Source organism: Salvia splendens, chromosome 4, assembly GCF_004379255.2.
Source record: "Salvia splendens isolate huo1 chromosome 4, SspV2, whole genome shotgun sequence".
Classification (NCBI taxonomy): Eukaryota; Viridiplantae; Streptophyta; class Magnoliopsida; order Lamiales; family Lamiaceae; genus Salvia; species Salvia splendens.
The window spans coordinates 34,860,656-34,878,418 of record NC_056035.1 but is presented as its reverse complement, the minus strand read 5'-3'; the positions used below and the strand labels follow the sequence as shown (position 1 = coordinate 34,878,418).

At 43.3% G+C, this 17,763-nt stretch overlaps 2 protein-coding genes across 4 annotated transcripts; one reads left to right on the top strand and one right to left on the bottom strand.

The window, feature by feature from the left end:
• Nucleotides 1–1,548: 1,548 nt before the first annotated feature.
• Nucleotides 1,549–5,310, bottom strand: LOC121799643 (chaperone protein dnaJ 49-like). 3 transcript variants are annotated; one of them, XM_042199070.1, is made up of 2 exons: nt 3,803–5,310; nt 1,549–1,973 (listed from the first exon to the last, which is right to left on the bottom strand). In XM_042199070.1, exon 1 carries the CDS (start codon nt 4,855–4,857, stop codon nt 3,805–3,807), a length of 1,053 nt encoding a protein of 350 aa, XP_042055004.1. In that variant the 5' UTR covers nt 4,858–5,310; the 3' UTR covers nt 1,549–1,973; nt 3,803–3,804. The 3 variants fall into 3 exon arrangements, with proteins under 3 accessions (XP_042055004.1, XP_042055005.1, XP_042055002.1); XM_042199071.1 differs by having other exon boundaries at nt 1,549–1,855; XM_042199068.1 differs by having other exon boundaries at nt 1,549–1,846.
• Nucleotides 5,311–9,310: 4,000 nt separating this feature from the next.
• LOC121801045 lies at nt 9,311–9,973 on the top strand. Its single transcript, XM_042200516.1, has one exon. The coding sequence runs from the start codon at nt 9,311–9,313 to the stop codon at nt 9,971–9,973; it is 663 nt and encodes a 220-aa protein (XP_042056450.1).
• Nucleotides 9,974–17,763: the final 7,790 nt, after the last annotated feature.

Here is a 17,763-nt window from a genome sequence, read left to right as displayed (position 1 = left end):
GACCATCGAGTTCACTGCCAACGGATGCCAATATCATATGGGGTACTACTTGGTCGATGGCATACACCCAAGGTGGCTTGTTTTTGTGAAGACGATTAGCTGCCCAATGGGTGACATGAGAGTTTTATTTGCGCAAAAGCAGGAGGCTGCGCGGAAGGATGTGGAGCGGGCATTTGGTGTGCTCCAAGCGCGGTGGGCAATAGTGAAAGGTCCGGCGCGTTTCTGGTTCAAGGAAGTCATCGCCGATGTCATATATGCGTGCATCATCTTGCATAACATGACAGTCGAAAACGAAGGTGGAAGAGTCACCGATTGGGGCGATGATGAAGGTGGATCTAGCTCCAGCATGGCGACCCCGCCCCACGTTCGAGGATTACCGATGGGCTTCAATGAGGTTCTATCTAGACAGACCTCAATGCGCAACCAACAAGACCATGCCCAGCTTATGAATGACATGATTGAAGAAGTTTGGAACCGTAACCGCCATTAAGAATTTGTAGTTTTTTTTATTTCGTACTGTAATGTTTGAACTTTCAATGAAATAAAGTTTTTTTTTCCAATTTTTGCAGTGTTTTAAATATTCAAATAAATAAAATGCTTAGGGCGGCCTATAGGGCATCCCACTGCAAGTGAATGGGTAGGATGATAAAATGTTGATGTGGCGGAGCATAGGGCGCCCTATAGGGCGCCCCATTGTGGATGCTCTAATATCTTTGGGGTTTAATTAGGTGGGGTTGAAAAATAAAATTACAAAAAAAATACTCCCTTGTCCCATAAAAATATGTACACTTTCCATTTTCGTCCGTCCCACAAAAATATGTGCATTCCATTTTTGGAAAGTTATATTAATTAAATAATGTAGGTCCCACTATCCACTAACTCTACTTTAACTATCATTCTCATTCTCTCTTACTTTTCCATACCATTATCCCCATCTCTCTTACTATACTAATTGTCTTAATTCTCGTGTAATACTCATTGCCCATATTTTTATGGGGCGGAGTGAGTACTTCTTAGAACAATGGCAGCCGCATAGAAGTTGGGATGAGGAAGAAGATGGAAATAAATAAAAGCTAATAGTACTAATAATAACAAAACTTGTTACAAAAAATATAGAACACAAACAAAGTCAGTAATATTGTAGAAACAACTCCCTTTCATTCTTCATTTACTATTTTTGTGAGGTCTTTATCTTCTTGGATGGGGTTCAGTTTCCTAGATAAAATAGTACTATCAAAATATAATCTATGATTAAATTGTGAGATTATTTTAGTCACAAGGGGTTAGCTATGATTAATTATCTCATGATTATCCATCTAGAATTGAGTTGTGGAAATGAATCTCATGAAACAAACACACTTCATATTTAATCTTAAGATGCAATCTTGCAAACCGAGCACCCTCGTAGTGGATTAATATAATTGAAATACTAATATGAGATCAAATAAAGCCATTTCAGTAGTGGAATACCAAATGCACACTTGGGAACACAAACAAAGACGATGAAATAAAATAACAAGATTAAAACGAGAATGAAGCAATTTCGCGTAACAAAAAGCTCTGAAACTTTACCTTATTATTGGCTAAAATCGCAGTGTGTGGCAATGTTGATGTACATAAACGAAATGATAACTAACTATCACATGGTTCCTTTGCAAAAAGACCTTCCTCAGACAAAATCCTCGTTCAAGTCCAATGGCAACAGCGAGCTCGGGCCCAAGAGCTCGAATTAGAAATGAGAGGAAGAAAGCCTCTTTAGAGTTCTACTGCCAGCGAGGGATTTCCATGGCTGATACGCTTGTTAATTGCGTGAATCTCCAACAGGGAGGTCATCAACTTGGAGGATCTGCTCATACTATACAGTTAAGATTGTAAATATTTGCAGTTTAAGAGCAGAGCTGAGCTGAGCAAGAACGCGTAATGAATGTGAAAGCATAGGCAAAAGTAGCAGTAATATGAGAACGGCCTGCAGTCTTCAGCATAAAAGCAAGCATAAATACAATAAATTGTTTGCTGTATCAATTTAGCAATAAAGAGAGATTATCAAACAAAATTTTTTACATTAGAATGTTATACTTGACTTAAAACTGAGCTCAAAAGGTGTATGCAATATGCATATATATAGTAAGATGGAACTCAGACGATGGAAAGGTCCTATAAGCAAGAGGAAAGCTAGTCTCCGACTCTGTTAATATTTCACATCTTATAGAAGCCTAGAACATTTATATGAAAATACAGTAGGAAGCATTAGGCCACAGCTGATGGCCTCGCAGATCCCTAATACTAAATTCAATCAAGAAACAGCTTCAACAAATTATACGTTGTTCGGACACTTTGATAGTTTGATGCATCAAATTCTTGTTTGATTGGCCATGGGAAAAGCAAAGCTCAAAATACTTGTTTTTTAGGTCATTTGTATTATTTCCAAAATAGAGAAAGCTTCTAGAAAACCATAATCCCAATGCCAAATTCCTGCCTGTGTGTGCCCTTTTAGTGAGAATCTAAACGTCAAATTTATGTATATAGGGTAAGTTAAAACAATTATATACAACGTATAAAGTACTTGCATTTGCAGTGAAAATAAGACTTCTCAAGAGGAATAAGAATGATGAACAAACACATAAAATCAATGAATAGCTGCACAAAATCAACAAACAAGAAATAAACGGGTTAAATATAAATTTTCGCTTCTAATAGGATTCGAACCCAGAGGTTGCATTCATCCCCTAAAGAGATGCATCCACTGTAGATCTTGGAGATTAAAGAGATGAAAATTATTCTTATTTCTCCCCTACATTTGTCATTCTCACCCAATCCTCTTCCTATATATATATACATATATATATATATATAAACAGGTGCTCTGTCACTTCAAAGGAAGATTTGATAAAGTAAATTCTCACCACAGCATAGGTAACAATCAATTAAACTTTCACATTTTAATAGTTCTAATCTAAAACCCCACAATCAATAAAAGGTGATACACAAAATTGGATGGGGTTACAGATTTTATTCCCTATCAACCCATAAGCTGTCCAGATAAGTACTCCAATAAGAGTTCTTGTTCGACGATGACCACTCGCAGGTGCTCAATTCTATTAATTTTTCCTCTGAACCAGAGTATTAATTGATAAAACTGACACAGATAAAGGCCTTGAGCATACACATTTATAAAACGTAGTAGCTACTAAAGGAACAGACATAGCTGTTGACCAATCCATTTTTTTTATCGGACAGACAGAATTAGGGCAGCCACACAATGGACTTGAACCCGAGAGCTTTGGTCTCAAGTATTAACCACTCTACCACTAAGCTAACACACAAACAATTGATCAATCCACTTTATTGCAGCAAAGATTCACCATAAACAAGTTAGTCCCACTAGTTATTTAGTTCGTGAACTAATTGAAAGTATGGCGCACAAGATAAAACGCTTAACTTATGTAATCCGTGCATGTTCAGACAAGGAGAATTTTGGTTGAGCCCAACCAATCTCTCTCCCTCCAAACCCGTCCACCCTTTTCCACAGCTCAATTAGTCATTTAAACAAGCAAAAACAAAAAAGGCCTATTAAAGGCATTTCTGTTTTTTCAGCTCTAATTTTTTTTCAGGATACTGGTTTGCTTCCATTGAGCACCAAGCAAACGAATTTTGAACCAGTTCCCACGATATGATTGGTGCAACATAAGTAATATTCCCACCATATTGAATCAAACAAGTTTTTAAACACAGCATTTAAGATTTTGAAATATATTTACAGAAAGTGAATGAACTGCAACATCATGCAAAGACTTGAACTCACCTTCATGCGGCAAAACTTTGAAGCCTATCGCAATGAGGAGTCGGGAAGTGCCTATTCCAGTGACGCCTCTGCATTTCCATGTGACAGTAACGTCCAAGCATATGCTTGTAATCCTTAATCACGTTATTCTCAATTGCATGCCGACCAGGGGTTCCAGCTGGATAGGTCTTATCGAATTCAGATGACTTGACAAAGAACTCTACTCCATGTTTCTCGGTCATCTTTTTAAACTGGTAAGAATAGTTCTTCTGCAACGAGTAGTCAGGCTCCGAGAATGGAAGATAAGCAAGCAGAACGATTATCAAAAACGGCAGCAACTGGAGAAGAATCATAAGACTAGGGCCCGTGTTACCCAAATCTTCCCTCTGATGTGCAGCAGCAGTATGCGCTCTAGTCCTGTACACGTGAGCATTCCTGAAGGCGTCACGTTGACCAAAAAACACTCTGAATATCTCATCAGGATCAATTTCATCGTCAAAGTAGTCGTTCTCTGTTCTCCTCCGTCTCCTCCTAGCCTGATAGTGCTGGTTATGCTCAAACTCATCCACCAAACCGGTCTGATCATACTGCCTCCTCGACTCATCCTCACTCAAGCACTTGAAGGCCTTGCTAACTTTCTTGAAAGCCTCCTCAGAACCCGGTGCCTTGTTCTTATCAGGATGAACTTTCAAAGACAGCTTCCTATAAGCCTTCCTAATCTCCTCTACCGAACAACTCTTCTCCACCCCGAGAATCGAGTAGTAATCCTTCTTCGTCTTGATCTGTCTCACCAATACCACGTGCCCATCCGTGTAATTCCTCTCCCCGTTAGAAATCCCATCAGAACTAGCAGCACCCTTATCTTTCGTGGAAACCTTCTTCACATTACTAGATGGGCTGGCAGAAGAAGACGAATCGAGATCCTCACAGGCGGCCAAGAGATCATCCACGGATAAACTCTGGTTAAGGCGGCGAGCAATTCCAATAAATTTCACGGCTCTTTGCTTATTACCAGCTGCAATTGCCTCTTTCGCAATGTTTATACATCTCAACGCCTCGTCTTTGTTGCTATCCATCACGAATTTCAGTTGCCCCCAAAAAAACCTGCTTAAGCATACAAACAGAAACAGCTCGCTCAAAAAAAGGTCCTGAAATTCAACCTTGGGAGCCAAAACCTAGAAAATCCACAAAATCATTAATTCGGAAATTCACCCACACTCCCACTGCATCGAGTTCACCTTCGATCTACCACAAAAATACCACAATTTCCACTAATTGAAACACAAACAAAATCCCAAAACAGGATCTTAACTAAAATGAGCAATGAAGCACCCTAATTAGTGCAAAACAATATGAACAAAGAACAAGCAGGGCTCATTAAAATGTAAGTAAAACCCGTGCGCCTAGATTCACTTGGAATTTAGCATCATCAATCAGAAATGCCATGATTCTTCTTCTTAGGATATCTTGACATGGCTATCTTGCAAGTTTCAACCATACAAAGCACTTGACATATTTCAATTTGAAATCAGGAATTATTTATTCTTTCCATTTTCTTTTCTTATTCTTAGAGCACGGTTGTGGGATCCACAATGGCGGATTTTGTTCAATTCTTAGAGCACCCACAACCGTGCTCTTGCCAACGAGCACGGTTGTGGGATCCACAATGGTGGCGAGCGGACCGGCTAGCCAATTCCCGGCAATGGCCGGTCCGCTTGCCGAACCATTGCAGCCGGCGAGCGGTAAATCGGCGAGAAAAACGGCGAGCGAACGCCGATTTTCGGGCGCTGGACGATGCGCTCGTCGATCGGCTGGCCGCCATTGCAGGCTCCCGATCGCCGAGCGATCGGCCAGCCGATTATTTTTTTATTTATTTAATTTTTGAAACACTATATATACGCGATTTGCACTTCATTTTCATTCGCACCACTTGTTTTAATGAGTTTTCTCTCTATCTTAATTTCTGTACAAGAGCAACAACGTGAAATGGAGCACAACAACGAGTCTACTCCAGTGACAAGCGGGTCTCAAACTCCCACGGTACCCGTGGAAAGTGGATGGGGTCCGATGGCCGGGTACTACAATATGTACCCTTGGCAGCAGATGATGCCCGGGATGGCATCCGGGGGTAGTATGCCCGGATGACAGGGGATGCAGGGCGGGCCGGCGATGCCGGGCGGGCAGGGGGTACCGGGGATGCAGATGATGCCGGGGTGGCAGCCGGGGATGCAAGGGACGCCGGGGGACAACGTCTATCGTCCCAGTTTTGATTTTTTGACTGCTTCTTCGCACACATCGACCCCATCGGAGACGCAGCTCACTGGGTGTGATACTTTCTCCTTAGAGGAGTTGGGGATAGATCTCGGGGATGCGGACACTCCCGTTCAAACGGGGGGAGTAGGGCGGGTCGGGGCGCGCCAAAGAAGAAGAAGGGCAAGGGGAAGGGCAAGAGGGTGGTCGGCGAGTCATCGCAGCCAGCTGATGACGACAGCCCGTCACGGAGGAAGTGGACGGATGCGGAGAACGTCGCGCTGTCCAAGGCGTGGGTGAGTGTTTGCGATGATCCCCTCGATTCGAACAATCATAGGATCGTCAACTTGTGGGCTAAAATATCAGCAGCCTACAAGGCTTTTTGCCCGGAGGAGAGGCCACACAGTGGGGAGGAGTGCCTAAAGGGGTGGGACCGAATCATGACAAACTCGTATTTATAGTGTCGTGATTGGTATGTTGATGTGCCTAATTGTTTAGTTTTTGTGCTCAAAATTGTTATTTCCAGCCAATTCCTCTATGTTTCGGAGTTCACGTGTTTGTTGAGTATTTCAGGCAAAAATAGGCGAAATTGGAGCAAAAATAGTTCCACCCGGTCGGGTGAGTATAGGTGGCTGAAAAGACACCTGGCCGGGTATCAGAAATAAGCCTGTTGAAGGCCAGAAACTGCCGGTTGAGAGCAACCCGGCCGGGTGAATTTCCTTTGTAATAATTCCACCTGGCCGGGTGGAAACTTTATAAGGCGGAGACTCCAGAGAGTTTCACCCGACCGGGTGAATTTGCTGTACAATAATTACACCCGGTCAGGTCCGATGAACTGACGACTTTTTGAGTGTTCAGACGCGATTTTTGTAGGGGAATAAAGAGGCTAGAGCTAGGGCAACTCGATTCATTCTGCCGGAGCCGCGAAAATACGCTTTCTACCTCTCTGAAGAACTCTTGGAAGAAGATTGAAGAGTCAAGCTTCGATTCCTCCGCCAATTGTAATTCGTATCATGGTTTTCTTGTTTTTCTTAGTTTTTGTCTGATTTCCGCCATGAATATGAGTAACTAAACCCTTCATGTAGAATTCTTGGTGAAGATGCATTGATTCATAGTTTTAATCCAATTGATTTCGTTTTTATCTTGCTCTTGTAATTGTTTGAATTATTCTTGTGCTTTTTCCTATCAATTGCTTGATCACCAATTGGGAGTGTTAGGATTTCTTAGAGTAATCAGGAGATGAAATATTTAATCTTGAAAGAAGAATAATTCACACCTTAATTCAATAGAACTCGGGAGAGTTGAGATTATGAGTGGGATCTTTAATCTAATCAAACCTTTGGGAGTTAGGTCTAAGATTTAGAAGGGGACTTCACTTATTACACCTAATCTACAGATTTCTCACCTCGGGAGGGGGTTTAATCTACAATTGTGATTGATTCAACAATTCTGGAGACTTTAAATGGTAAATCGGTTTCAATTGGGTTAGGCTATGAGTTGTGCATCGGATCCTTGAATTCTGCATATTTCTCCATCATCTACACAACTTGCTTTATCGCTCTCTTGTTATTTGTTCTATTTTATTCTCTGAATTTACATGCTTTTAGTAGTTGTTAGTTTCAAAACCAAATTTCCTGATTGTCTGGATAGTAGTTGAAATTTGTTCGTGGTACTTAGGTTTACACTTAATTGTCTCTGTGGGATACGATATACTCTTGCTTGCTATTAGCTACGATAACCCCGTACACTTGCGAGTATTATTTGGGTAAAATAAAGTTGAGTCAAGTTTTTGGCGCCGTTGTCGGGGACAATTTTGTGTTATATAGCTTGATATCGTGATAATAATCAAGATTACTACTTCAGACTTTACTGCTTTATTTTTAATTTTATTTTTTTTGAGTTCTCACATTTGTGTTTCTTGTTCAGGTGTATGCACACACACGTTCTAAAGGCTTGCCTCTAGAACCTTTCGATCCGGAGATCGAAGCAACAAACCGGTAGAGGAACGCCTATAGGAGACTCACACATAAAATTCAAGCTTCTTCGCCCAACCGCATAGGAGCATCCTCAGTACAAAGGGACCTTTCACCCATCCGATCACCAGTTCAGGACCATTTTCTGTTTGATCCCGTTCCTCCTAGTCTGATGGAGTACGGAGAGGGTAACAACGGTCCACCTCCTCCCAATTATGCTGAGCTTCTACGACAGCTGGAGGAGTTGCGTCAACAGGTTAACCGCGGACCACCTGTGCCTGTGCAGAATCAATATGTATACCAAGGCCAGGCGAACCCGACTGTTCATAGCAACATCGCGGCTAATACTTTTGAGCTGAAAAGAGGACTAATCCAGATGGCAGAGAACATTGCTTTTAGGGGCAAATCCACTGACGACCGTAACAAGCATATCACCAAGTCCATCCAGATTTGCAACACAACAAAGATGAATGGAGTTACAGATGAGCAGGTTCGACTAAGGCTGTTTCCTTTCTCATTAGAGGATTCAGCAAAGGATTGGTTGGAGAGTTTGGAGCCAGGATCGATTAGAACATGGGATGCTAAGGTGGAAAAAATTTTGGAGAAATTCTACCCCCCTAGTGAAGCTATAAAAAGACAACACGAGATCATTGCTTTTCAGATGAATCCTACAGAGAATATCAGAGATGCATGGGGGAGGTTCAAATCGTTGATGAAACGGTGTCCCAACCATGGGTTAACCCCAACAGTCCAAGTCATTACATTTTTCAAGGGATGTGTGCCTGAAGCACAAAGGGAGTTGAACTTGAGCTCAGGCGGTAATTTTCTCAAGAAATGAGTGAATGAAGCCATGGAAGTAATAGAAGAACTTGCATCTAATGACGAAGGATGGAACAACGAAAGGAGTAAGGTGCACAGGGTAGCGTCTACTACAGATCATGATCCTATGAGCACCCTATCCGACAAACTGGTTGCGCTAACTATGAAGTTTGACTGCATGGCAATGGGGCACCCGTCTCAAGAACCCCAAGGAAATATGAAGGACGTTAACTATGTGAATCAAGGGGGAAACAACCGGTTCTACAATAACCAACGCCCCAACTTTCAGGGTGGAGGATATAATCAGTTCGGGAACAAGGGGCATCCCAATCTCTCTTATGGGAACCCCAATAATGCTCTGCAACCACCCCCGGAGTTCACGGTTACTAATGGAGTGGTTAATGATCCGAAAAAGATGACCACGGAAGACATACTCAAGTCTTTCATGCTATAGTCCAACAAGCTCATGGAACAGAACAATCAAAGGATGGAGAAGGTTGAGACAGATGTGCAGAGTATGGCCACTCATTTGAATAACATCGACACACAGATCAGCCAGATTTCCCAGACTGTGAGTACTATTACTCAACCGGGAAAGTTCCCTTCGAACACCATTATAAATCCCAAAGATTGCAAAGCTGTGCAGTTGAGGAGTGGAAAAAGTTATGATGGACCTGCAATGCCAGCAGAGGATAGAGTAACAGAAAAGGGACCTGAAGAGAAGGAGTTAGTCGAGGAAGTTGAGACCGAGACAGTACATATTACTTCCCCACCTAAGGAGAACGCGGTCCCAACTCTACCTACAACACCTGCAGACGCTCACACTCCCACCGACGTGAGGATTCCCTATCCTCAACGTGTGCAGAAGAAGAAGACAGATGCACAGTTCTCGAGATTCTTTGATATATTTAGGAAGGTGCAGATAAACATCCCATTGGTGGAGGCACTACAGCAGATGCCGAGCTATGCCAAGTTTCTGAAGGATGTGGTTTCCAACAAGAGGAGATGGATGGAGTATGAGACGGTGAATTTGACTGAAAGCTGCATCGCCATTATTCAGAAGAAGTTGCCAGCTAAATTGAAGGATCCTGGAAGTTTTACCATCTCTTTGCATAGTGGGAGATTGTCAAGAAGGGAGAGCGTTATGTGATCTTGGGGCGAGTATCAACCTGATGCCCTATTCGTTCTTCCAGAAAATGAAGATTGGAGTGCTCAGACCCACTACTATATCACTGCAGATGGCTGATAGAACGGTGTCATATCCGAAGGGGATCGTTGAAGACATACTTGTCAAGGTCGGGGAATTTATTTTTCCAGCCGACTTTGTAGTACTTGATATGGAGGAAGATAGACACGTCCCACTTCTCTTGGGCATGCCCTTCTTAGCCACAGGGAGAGCACTGATTGATGTGCACAAGGGAGAACTTACTCTCCGACTGAATGATGAGAGTATCACATTCTCCATTTATGATGCGACGCAAAAACATGATGATGAGGATGCTTGGAGGTTCAAACCGTGCAACATGATCGAGGTGATTGACGGTTGTGTGAGAGAGGTAGCCCATGTTATCTCTTATCAAGACAGACTCGAGCGATGCCTATCGCAGTCTTTACTGGCTTCAGACAATCTGCAAGTGTCTGAATTTACGGAGGAGCTACTGTATTTTGTGGGAGCTCTTAATTCTGGTGGGGAGATTCCAAGAAGGAACAACAAGTTTTTATCCCTCAAAGATCCGGCAGATGAGGAAGAGAAAGAAGAGAAGAAAGAAGAACTTAAGCCGTTGCCCTCACACCTCAAGTATGCCTTCCTTGGAGAGAATGAGACGTATCCGGTAATTGTCTCCTCGTTACTTACTCCCACTGAACTCGATAAACTGCTGCGAGTGCTCAGGAAGCATAAGAGAGCTATAGGATGGTCTATCTCAGACCTCAAAGGAATCAGCCCTACTGTCTGCATGCACATGATTCTATTAGAAGAAGGATCCAAACTTAAAGCTCAGAATCAAAGGAGGCTCAACCCGATAATGCAAAATGTGGTGAAAAAGGAGGTATTGAAGTGGTTGAAAGCCGGGATTATATATGTTATTTCTGACAGTGATTGGGTAAGTCCCACCCAAGTCGTGGCCAAGAAGGGTGGAATGACTGTGATTCAAGGTGGCAATGATGAGATGATAGCCACAAGACTGGTGACAGGATGGCGAGTTTGCATCGACTACCGAATTCTCAATGCAGCCACCAGGAAGGACCACTTCCCTCTCCCGTTTGTTGATCAGATGCTTGACAGATTAGGGGGATATGAGTACTACTGCTTCCTCGATGGCTATTCTGGGTACAATCAAATCCTGATCGCCCCAGAGGACCAATATAAATCGGCCTTTATTTGCCTGTATGGTGTCTATGCCTTTCGGAGGATGTCTTTTGGACTGTGCAACGCCCCTGCCACGTTCCAGAGATGTATGATGTCCATCTTCCACGACATGGTGGAAGATATTATGGAAGTCTTCATGGATGACTTCTCGGTTTTTGGGTCTTCATATGATCATTGCTTGGATAATCTGACTAGAGTATTGCAGAGGTGCGAGGAGACCAACTTGGTGTTGAATTGGGAGAAGTGTCACGTCATGGTGCGGGATGGCATTGTGCTTGGTGAAAGAGCAGGTTTGCGTAGGTGTCGTTCAAGCAAGGATGTATCCTACTGATCAGGATGAAACAATCCCCTGTTAAGCCTAAAACCTGGTATCAATAAATCCTCAACCCTCTTCTACTGGGTAGTATAGTGAAGGCAGGGGTCGAATCCCACAGAGATGGTGACGGTTGGACAGATTGCGGTGATATTTTGGATGGTTTGGTTAGCTACCACGCTTGGGTTAAGTCTCTACCTAGACGGGAAATTACGATGGTGTCCTACTGACTAGGAAGGGTGAATGGTGGTCGACATGTAGTGGTGTACGTGGAATTATGGTGGATGCGGCGTAACAGAAAATATGCGGAAAGTACTAGGTTTCTATAAAAGGCTAAACAGAAAAGCAGAGAGTAAGTGGTAGTTGTGGTGACTAGGCTGACAGATCTGCAGGGTGTACTAAAGGTGAAGGACAAAAAGTAAAAAGCATCTAAAAAGCAAAGTGGTCCCAAACTTGGATATGGACATCATCTTCTTCAACAATCACAAACTAAAATCAGAAAACAAACCAGATTCAGCACCATAAAAACACAGATTAATAACTCACGAACACAGATCTACAATCAAAAATTCCAAATCGAAAATCAAACATCGAAACTGAAATCCCGCCTACTGATCAGCCTGGAAGAAAACAGGAAACACATAACTGCACCTTGCATGAAACAAACCTCTATGAAGTAAAAGTAAACAGATTATGCTAACTCGAAGAAATAAACTACTAACTGGAAACACACGATTCGATACTCAAAACGACCAGAAACTCTAGATCTAAGCTAACTAGGCAGAAGGAAAAGAGATCGGCGAAGTAAACTGAACAGAAAACAACTTTATAGCATAAAACATGTTTGGATCTTCAAACAAAGTACTTCTAGGCGGTGAAATTCAAAAGCAAACAAAGATCCAGCGTAAGGAAAAACAAGCAATTTAACTACGAAAGCGAAATAAAAGTGTTTTGCCACGCCGGGCGATGGAACTTCTAACTACGATCTTGCTGACTGGATGAGAACGTCTGGAACTCTAGGAACTTCTTAATCTTCAAGTGACCATGGCAGTGGCGAGGAACGAGACTCTAGACTGGGCTGAAGGACTGAACTACCGAGAGAATTCTACCTAAGAGTGATGATGATGAAAAATAGATGTCTCTTTTCTCTCTCCAAGTGGCTTCCTTTTATAGGGAGGCTTACCCTTGATTTTAGGGTAAAACCTTGCGGTGAGATGACTTCTTTGCCCTTAATTGTGATTGATCAGTCCCAGCTATCCTTCTTCTCCATCTCGAGCCATTTTTGCATGTATACTGGTCAGTACGTAATCGTCCTGACGCCCTTTTCACTTGACTCATTCCAAAGCTTCCCTACTGGCTAGAACGCTTAACCTGCACACTTTGAGCAACTGTTTTGCAAATCTAAACATTTACGCACCTCATACTGACCCGTAACCAAGGCCTAGAATACGACTTATCACTTGGGCACAAAATATCTGCTGCAAGACTCGAAGTTGATAGAGCCAAGATCGTGGCGATTGAGCAGATGCCAACACCGTCTAGTGAGAAAGCCGTGCAGAGTTTCTTGGGGCACGCGGGGTTTTATCGGCGATTCATAAAGGATTTCTCTCAGATTGCCCGCCCCCTTTCCAATCTGCTAGCCAAGGATGTCAAGTTTAACTTCTCTGTAGAATGTCTACAAGCCTTTGAAATTCTGAAGAAGGCGTTGGTGAGTGCTCCCGTACTTATAGCTCCAGATTGGTCACAGCCTTTCGAAATTATGTGCGATACCAGTGACGTGGCTGTGGGTTCAGCATTGGGGCAGAAGAGGGATAAAGTGTTTATAGTAATCTACTATGCGAGCCGGACTCTAGATCCAGCTCAGGCAAATTACACTACCACAGAGAAGGAGATGTTGGCTGTGGTATATTCTTTTGACAAGTTTCGGCCATACCTCGTTGGAGCGAAGACGATTGTGTTTACAGATCATGCCGCCATTCGTTATTTGTTTGCTAAAGTGGATGCAAAGCCTCGATTAATTCGTTGGGTTCTTTTGCTGCAAGAATTCGACTTGGAAATTCGGGACAGAAAGGGGTGTGAGAATGTGGTGGCCGATCACCTATCTAGATTGGAACGTTGTTTTGAAGGAGAAAACTTAAAGAAGCCTATCAACGAGGAGTTCCCGGATGAGCATCTCTTCTATGCTCAGAGCTCCTTGCCATGGTTTGCAGATATTGTGAACTTTCTAGTAGCCAAGGTGGTTCCAGAGGGACTCAACAAGCATCAAATGCGGAAGTTCTTTCCGGGAGAGTTGGTGTTGTTATTCAATGCTCGGATGAAACTTTTCCCGGGGAAGCTTAAGTCAAGGTGGTCCGGCCCTTTTAAAGTCAGAACCGTGATGAAGAACGGAGCTTTAGAGCTTGAAGCTGATGATCGGAGAGTGTTCACGGCCAATGGGCAGAATGTGAAGAAATTTCATACTATGGAGCAGAAGGAAGAAGTTTTCCAACTCTCCTTGGAGCCCCAGTAATCTACTATGGAGATGTCGAGCTAACGACCTTAACCAAAAGTGCTTCCGGGGAGGCAACCCCTAGTAGGTAACTTTTTTTACTTTTTGTGTGTTTTGTCCTCTTGCGTCTCTTTGTTTTCATTTTCTTTGTTTAGGGTCTTAGTTGGAGTTAGTTGTGCTTGGGAGTTGTCATTGTGCAGGATTAATTGTGAAAAAAACAGACCTAAGGGGTGCAGCATGCTGATTTAGCAGAAAAAAATCGCCCAGAAATCCCACCCGGCCGGGTGGGTTTTTGCGTTCAAATATTACACCCGGTCGGGTCTAATTTTTTGTTCATTGACGGTCCAGTAAGTTTCACCCGGCCGGGTGAATTTTCAGTTTATTATTTCCACCCGGCCGGGTTGTTGTTTTTGTGAAGGATGACTCCAGTGATTTTCACCCGGCCGGGTCCGATTCGGCGAGCCCAATTATAAATCAGGTACACCCGGCTCTTCTCTCTCTCTCTTCTCACTCGGCGCCCCCCTCTCCCCATTCGTTTTCTTCACGAAACACACACAAATTCACACTAATCTCACACACCCACCTCAAATTCAACACACCCATCTCAAATTATCTATTGTTTGAGTGTTTTGGTCCGATTAATTTGTGGATTTGGTGAATTTCACTCAAGAACTCAAAGAGAAAGCCCTAATTTTCGAATTCTCTCACTCTAAGCAACAAAGGTATGTTTTTCACCTCTAATCTTCTCTATCCATGGATATGAAGTTGTATTCGGTGATTGGTAGGAATGTTGTGGCTTATGCAAGTTGAATTGATGTTGGTTGAGTAAATTTCATTGCTTGCAAATTGATGCTTGATGTTGTGCTATGCGATTGCTATTGCTTGCGAGATTGATGTGGATGAAATTGTTGCTTGAGTTGTTATCCTATAATGGGGGTTGTTATTAAGGATTGTGTGAATTTTAGGGATTGAGTCTATCTCCCTCATTGTGTGATGTTTTTAGGGATTGTGCATATTCCCTCGGTATTTTGTATGATGAAAAGTAACTGTAGGAATCGAGTCTATCTTCCTAATTGCTTTTGCCTGACTTGCTTGTTTACTTGGTGTGCATCGGGATTAAGCCTATCCCCCTTTTTGATAATGGGTAGCCAATGTTTGTTCCCTATGTTTGGAGTACAATCCTTCTAACATGCCTCATTCTAGGTACTCATCACATGGCCCCAACCACTCTTAAACCTCACACCGTGAGTGTCACACTCCACCGAGGTGAGTCGAAGAAATGGGATACATTGGCGGCACTAGATAGCATGCCATCTAGATATCCAAGTTTGAGCGCGCTCAACGGCCTCGGTATCAAACATTCTTGGGACATCCTCATCGAGGTCGGCCACCTCACGCACTTGTTCGCGAGGAAGTTCGGGTCATACAAGGCCCTGACAGTAGAGTTCTTCACCACACTAAAGGTGGAGTACTCCGGAAAACGGATCGAGTCGATGTCCTTCCGACTCATGAATGAAGCGCACGACCATACCGTCAATGAATTTAATGAGCTCTTCCAGTTGATGGAGGAAGGTGAAGAAGGCCTTTTGGAGGACCCTCGGCCTGCGGACTATAGGAGGGACGAGTTCTGGCGAATGATTACTAATGAAGCGGCTTTCAACCCATCGAGAGCCAAAATCAACGCCATTAGAAACCCGGTGCTAAGATATATGGCGAAGGCCCTAGTCTACCTCCCCTTTGGCCACACGGAAGCGGGAAGTATTTCGACAGAAATGCTATTCCTACTGTGGGGAATGCTCAACCGAAGAAGGATCAACCTGGGTCATTATATGATTAAGCACTTGGAGAGACAGTCGAAGAGGACGACGGGGAAGCTGTGTTGTGGGGGTATCGTGGCAGCTTTGGCATATAAATTCGGAGTCAGTTTTGACAACCGGATACAGGATCAAGGCCCCACGCTACTAGATTGGGACACACTCAAGAGGGCGGCCATTATAATGGTTGATAGTCGGGGCATGGGTTATTTCATGATAGAACCGGGGAGGTGCATCAGATTCCCTGACCCACAGATCTTCGCAGTCGGGGGATGGAGCTACCAAGAAAACTGGAAAATGAACTCCCCGGCCCATGTGGAGAAGATCGAAAATGACCCCCCTCAAGGGGAAGGTGCCCCCGACGCTAGGCCAGTCTTCGTAGAACCGGACTATTTGCCGCAGCCTAATATCCCCGAGGAGCCTTTGCAAATCCAAGTTGCGCCGGCGGCCATGGAAGAGGAGGATGATGAGATCGCCTCTGAGTTTGAAGCCGGTCAAAGCAGTCGGCCCAAGAGGAGCAGACCGAGGGGGAGACCATCCAGAGATGCCTATTTGGCAGAAATTGCCGCAGGAATACGCTCGCTTCAGGTGAGCCAGGATCAACAAGATGCCCGCTGGAATCAGGCAAATGCGGAGGCGATGGCTTGGAGAGCCCAGTGCGACACCCGGTTGGACAACTTCGGAAACCGGCTTGATCACTATGGGGAACAACTGCAAAACCTGCACACTCGCTTCGACGCTAGTGATGCAGCACAACAGGCTTTCTACCAAGCTTACTACGCGAGATTTCCGCCGCCTTCGGAATAAAGGTACCTCAACCATCCACTGCTCTTCAAACTTATTCTATTCCTTGTATTGAATAAGTTTGGGGGGGTTTTGACGTGGATCGGTTGCCCCTTTCCTCTACTTGTTTAACGATTTTGTTCGTGAGACTATTTTAGTAATTTTGCTTATTTGATGTCATTTGGTGTAAGTCCCGCCTGTGGGACTCGAATTCGAATATGGATGAATGTAAGATAATTTGTGCTAAGGAATGGGTTGATAGCTAATGATGATAATTGTCTTATCTTGGAAATTTTGGTTAGAACGGTTAGGGACTTGCGTGATCAGTTCATGATTTAATTGTGAGTGAAGTGCTTGTTTGCTTGGTCAATGCTAGTCCCGGCGAGATTTGAGCCATATTTTGTTCATGTGTGATGCAATTGGGTACATGCTTCTACTTCTAGAACTTGCTCCTCGTCATGTCAAATCTCTATATAGCGGATGTGAACTTAAGAGATGAAGTTAGACATTCTTTGATTATCCTCATACACTCGTAAACCCCTAGTCAGCTCTCATAGCCAAAATGCATTTGTTTGTTGAAAAGTAGTATAGTAACTCACCCTCTAAAGTGAAGAGCCTTAAGAAGAAGGAAGCACATTGGTAGTAAGTGTTAAGGAAGAGATAAAAAACACTCAAAAAAAAAGAAGGTATAAGCTAGACAAAGTCTAGAGAAAAAAAAGAGAAAAAAAATGTGTTATGTTGGAGAAAGTAATAAGTGGGTCTTGGAGGCTAGGAGTAAGAATGATGAAATCGAGCTTATCTGAATTCTATTTTGGTGAATGGGTATTGTTAGATTATGTGCTTCAAGTATACTCTTCAGTCACTATAGCCTAAATGTTCCCTACCGTCCAAAGAGCCTACACTACAACCCGAATAAAGACCTTTCTGATTTTAGGTTCACCTCCACAACCGAGCAGAGAAAACGTTTGACGTTGAGCAAGCCTATGGTAAGCATTACATGTTACCTGATTTGAGTGTTTATATTATCTCTTATACACTTGAGTGAGAGGGAAGATGAAGAAAAAAAAAGCACACTCCCAAAACCTTGTGAGAGCATTGACATCAAGTGACATACGAGATAGTAGCTTCAATTAATGTTTGGTTGATTGTTGTATGTTTCCTTCCTTCGACCTTG

What these genes read in the sequence shown, in the direction of transcription:
- LOC121799643 (XM_042199070.1), bottom strand. Translation starts at nt 4,857, where the DNA reads ATGGATAGCAACAAAGACGAGGCGTTGAGATGTATAAACATTGCGAAA.
- LOC121801045 (XM_042200516.1), top strand. Translation starts at nt 9,311, where the DNA reads ATGGAGAAGGTTGAGACAGATGTGCAGAGTATGGCCACTCATTTGAAT.